The sequence below is a fragment of the Monopterus albus genome, unplaced genomic scaffold, assembly GCF_001952655.1.
Source record: "Monopterus albus unplaced genomic scaffold, M_albus_1.0 scaffold50.1, whole genome shotgun sequence".
Lineage (NCBI taxonomy): Eukaryota > Metazoa > Chordata > Actinopteri > Synbranchiformes > Synbranchidae > Monopterus > Monopterus albus.
In genome coordinates this window covers 1279537-1284897 of record NW_018127930.1, presented here as the reverse complement: position 1 = coordinate 1284897, position 5361 = coordinate 1279537, and the positions used below count along the sequence as shown (strand labels likewise).

The 5361-nt window shown below is 38.4% G+C and overlaps 1 protein-coding gene across 1 annotated transcript in view; it reads left to right on the top strand.

The window, feature by feature from the left end:
• dcc (DCC netrin 1 receptor) overlaps positions 1-5361 on the top strand; it is a 270121-nt gene that overhangs the window by 162870 nt on the left and 101890 nt on the right. The window contains exon 13 of the mRNA XM_020601173.1: positions 1263-1312. Coding sequence (XP_020456829.1) covers positions 1263-1312 — 50 coding nt within the window. The remainder of the gene's footprint in view (positions 1-1262; positions 1313-5361) is intronic.

Sequence of the window (5361 nt, the reverse complement as noted above, 5' to 3'; positions counted from 1 at the left end):
GAGCCACCAGGCCTGCACTGAGAAGCACATGGGCAGGTGTGTGTGTATGCAGGTGCAGGTGTCTGGACATTCTGCACAAAAGCAGATGAATTTGCACACTGCTGTGGAGGTCCTGATGAAACCATCTGATTAACAGAAGTGTGACTGCTGTTCACTTTATCTAACATGTCCTTAAGTTGCACTTTAGTGAGCTGTGCTTGTAGGGAGGCAATTTCACGTGCCTCCTGTTCTCTGTCACCTTTGTCATTGTCAACATACTGAACGATGTGGGCGGACCAAAAAAATAACCATACTGGTTTATTCAGAGGATCACAGGTAAAATTAACATTACACGTCCAGATCTCTCCCACCACCAACCTGCGCGCAGGCAGCTTGGAAAGATGAAAGATATGGAGATCTCCATAGAAAGACCCTGAACCAAGAAAACCTATACAATATTAATCATTTTGGGCTAGCCCCATACTACGCAGGCACGTCAAACCGAGACGTCACCTGATATGCCAGCTTGCAGCTGACCATAACAATAGTCAAAACATGAAGAAAGTTCAAGGTGTGTGGCTGTTGATTTGTGGTGTGTATCTAAGAACAATTTGACATGACATTTCACATTAAGACAAATATTAAGATTAGCATTACAGTTAATACTAAAAACCATCCTTGCCAGCAGCCTTTGTCTGATTTAATTAGCCTTGGCCTATATGCAGTCTGCAAGCACATGAAAATGAACTGAGCATTTAACAGCCTGAGCTAGACATCCTGTCTCCACTAAACATTTCTAGACAACAAATCTCTGAATATCTATCTAACTAAGCAATAACCTAACAATTTGCTCCTGTGCCCAATGCAGCTTTCTGTATTACAGCGCTGTGCGTGGGACGTTACCCACTCTAATACAGGAGCATTGATAATCAGCATGAATTAAGTATGCCTTTCTTTTTAGATTTGTTTTACATACATTTACTAAAAATTGTACTATGAAATACAACCTTGTGATAAACTACATATTTTGCATGTTATTTAAATTAACTTATTCTTATTATGGCACTTACTTGGTTCTGTCTTGAGCACACAGGATCATGGAAGTCTGTCTTCGTGACTAATATGATTGTACCCTAAAATAGTAAATTAACCATGTAATATTCTAGTACATTTTGCAACAGTCACACAATTGCAAATCAAAGGTTGGTTTGCTCTTTGACCTATGAAAAAACTGGTGTTTGTTTATGCGATGTATTTACTCTGTTTAATGTTTGTCTTTGCAGTACCCAGTGCTCCTCCTCAGAACATCACCCTAGAGGTTGTCCTGTCCCGGGTGAGTTTAAATTTTTATAGTTTTTCTTTTTACACCATCTGTTTACATCTCTACACTGCAGCAACAACTATTAACATTGCCCCATTTATACCGTAGTGATGACAGTTTTTAAAAAGAACATTTTTAAGGACATTTCACCTTTATATCATATTTTCAGCCTTTAAAAATGTCACACTGTGGTCACACTGGCACAATCTGAGCTTTGTATTCAGAGTGCACCCTTTATAAGGCATTTAACATTTATGACTGATTTTCCAGCTTCCTCCACCCTAAAAGTGACTGATGACTGTTTATTCTGACACACATTTAAAGTGTGACACTGCCATCAGTCAACTGTTGCTCTTTAGTGATTTGACCTCATTTTAGTGATTGATGTGATCCGCAAATGCACCTATACACACCCATTTTTTATGGTCATTAACTTCAGTCCACCCCCTCCAAAAAATAAATAAATAAAAAAGGAAACATTTTTTGTGGATCTGGGCAGTACATGGGACTCAGTCCAAGATTTTGTTCCTTTGAATATTTATAAGTTACACACTTAAAAACTTGATAGGAAAGGTAAAGAGCAGACGTGGCTCCCAAAACCCAGTGCTGGCTAGCGGTGCCCAACTAGTTGGGGGGGAAAGTTGGGGTTCCCTCCAGTGTGAGCCTAGAAGCCACTCACCTCACAGCAGCTACTCTCTTCCTCTAACTGTTTACAAGCAGCAGATAGTTCAATAACCGGTCCAGAGTCCAAGCTGAATGAAAGCCAAACTGAGATACACAAACCCAAAAATGAACTTTAAATAATTAATATGGAGTAAAGGTTTTCAAAAAAAGAAGCACACCTCCCCACAGGTGGAGTGGGAGAATTGAAGGGGGAGTGTGGAGGCAAGTTAGTAAGCAAAGATACCGCATGAGGTGAAAATATATTAATTATGAAAAATATTAATAGTATTATCAACACTCCCCATACAGAGGCTAAAGCAAGTAACTCACGGTTAATGTCTGTCAGTCTCCAACCTGAATTGGTGTTTTCATCTGTGCCATAGACCTCCACTGTTGTTCATCAGTAAAACACAGCACTAGGCTGAGTGACATATTTTTCCATTACAAAACAAAAAAGCCACATATTTGTTAAAAATGTTATCCCAAAAACTCGACCATAGTTTTTTACAGTGTCGTGGCTAGAGTGTGATGCCGACTAAATTAATTCAGACAAACCATCCCAATTTAAAGGATCATTTAATATTACAATTATTCTGAATAGAGTAGTATTTAGACAGATAATCTTGTAGTTAGGGAAAACAGAGACTCTCCTCCTGCAATGTGATAGATAAAGCATTAAAAAAGAAGATTGTCAAAAGCGTCAGTCCAGTCAGTTGTTGTTGGTCAAGGGTCAGTCTTTCTCAACCCACAGTCAGTTGTCAGTCTTGATTCAGCGTCCCCCCAGCCGGCTGGGTCCCCAAAAAGTACACGGTTTACTGTCCCAGTAGCATTCTCTCTCCTTCTTCTTCTCTAACCCAGCTTTTTTATCCGCAGCTTTCCTTAGGCTGTTAACGTCAATTTCTGAACTTAGCCTCCTGTCTCCAGTTGCGGGAGACAACACCCTGAGATGTACTTCAAAAAACAGGAAACATCTTGACCAACTTACATAAGCTCATTGTTCAGCTCACATAAACTTAATGAACCCATAACCACTCAGCTCTCCATTACACAACTAGTGCAAATAATATCTATATGAAGTACATACTGTTACCTTGTTTATTTTTAGCCACTACAATCCCTCCTCCCATAATTTCTAAACTATGGGACTTCCAGAGCTCAAAATATGGAAAATCAAAATATGACCATGTTGACCTGAGACTTTAACGCCTCTAAACTCTAACCATTGTAGTTAAACATTAACCTCTTCCTGCATCTAAAGTTAAATCTAAAATAATTTTTTACTACAGAACTAGCCACTCTTCAATAAACTTTATTTCTCACATACTCTGATACCTAACTTAAACAACTCAGTCAGTCAAGTCTCACACCTTTGCAAAGTTAAGGTGAACAAATCAACTGTATAAAATGACACATAACTTCCCATTCATAACAGTCAGACAAATGAACAAACATGAACATAAAAGTAACAACAATAAACAAAAAATAAACAACCAGAATGAGTTGACTCTGTTCCCCTTGTAAGATAACAACGCAGTCAGTGTTCACAGAGATTCAGGCAAAAACCCCAATATATATTATATTGATTATTGTTTGATCTTTTTGTTTTACTCTTTGTTTTGTTCTGTTTTGGGGAATATGTAAAAATATAATGTCCAAGTCCATTGTCCTTTGATCAGTTCAGTTCCTTGCAGTTTCCATCTGTCACCACTTGCTTTCTTCCATCCTCACCGGCTGCAATGTTTCTGTAATGTAACTAAACTACTTGTATAAAAGCTCTAGACAAAAATATTCTGCAGAGAGATGAGCTGAGAATATGAAAATACTCCGTGATAATTAAGTAGTGAATATATAAATGATAAGATACTAATAACTGCTATGCATGAATTGTGTACAGTATGAATATATAAAAATATAATGTCCAAGTCCATTGTCCTTTGATCAGTTCAGTTCATTGCAGTTTCATTTCACTCTGTCACCTCCTCGACACCGTCTGCTTTCTTCCATCCTCAATGGCTGCAATTGCCCTCTCTCTCTCTCTCGACTGCTCTAAGCATGACTGACCTCAGCACCTCTGACTTGCACTCCCTCCTCATGAGGGTCAAATAGATGAGAACACAACTGGGTCATAACCAGTATTGTCATCAGGGGGAGCATCAGCTTCACTTGAACTCCCTCCTCATCCAAGGAATCCCTTGGATCACATCTTCTCCTTATCAAACCAAGATCAGCTCCAAGCTGTCTCTGTCCTCAGGAGCTTTCATACCATGTACAGGCCTCCTTCGCGAAGGGGTCTCTCCTCCTGGGCACCGTCACGCACACGACATCTTCTGCTCTCACTTTTGACTCTCCATCCTTCTGGGCCTCTTTGTCCTGTAAAGAGAAAACACAAACACCACAAGCCACACAAGAGGAAATACTCCTGCACATAACATTCACCAGACTAAGATAAAATCTAATTTCTTTTATCAGGATTTCAAAAATGGTATTAACATTACAAAATAGCACTCTATAAACTACACTGAAACCACACCTGTCTCTTTAGTCACCAGCATGGTCCTGTCAAGACACACATACACCAAAAATAGCAGCATCAAGCAGCTGAATCAAATAACGACTCTATCAGGAAGTGTACTATCCATTGTCATTATGCAGGCAAATCTGTGATTTCTGTGAGAGGAGATTTTAACATACATGCAACCCAGGGAGATTCAACACACACAGCAGAAAAACACAGAAAAACTAAAAGAACTACAATTCATCCATTTTCAATAAGAAGAAAAGTGTGTTAGAAGCAGAAGAATGTACTAGCATCTACCTCAGGATATTACTAGATCTGAATAAAATAATTTCTAATTTAATTTAGCTCTGACAACTGACCCAAAAATGCAAATGACAGTAAAGTTTACCTTATATCCAGGTTACCTCCTGAAAAGAGTCCACCCGTATTGAATTTAGTCACAAGATTTAAAATATGAAATGATCAGAAATAACCACTACATGTCCACATTTCACATTACATTCAAAATACAGAGGTACAGGACTATATGTTCACTTGATTCGCTTTCCCATTGCCCTGTACACACACTAAAGTATTTTTCATAATATTGTCCCCATATCACATTGTGAAGATGAAAATCTAGACAACAATATTACATCCTTGCCAGGATCTCTTGAAGAACTACAGGGTCCCAACACTGAAACAATCACTTAATTCATCAATTGTGCAATCAACAAGAAATTAATCTACAACCTTTTTGATAATCAATCAGCTGTTCTCAAAAGCTGATGCTTCTCTGCTTTCTATTTCTCAACTAATTGCTGGGTTTCTTTATTTCATCTATTGGTACATTAAGTTCATTGTTGCTCAATTAAAGAGTTTGATATCAGGACTTTAAGAG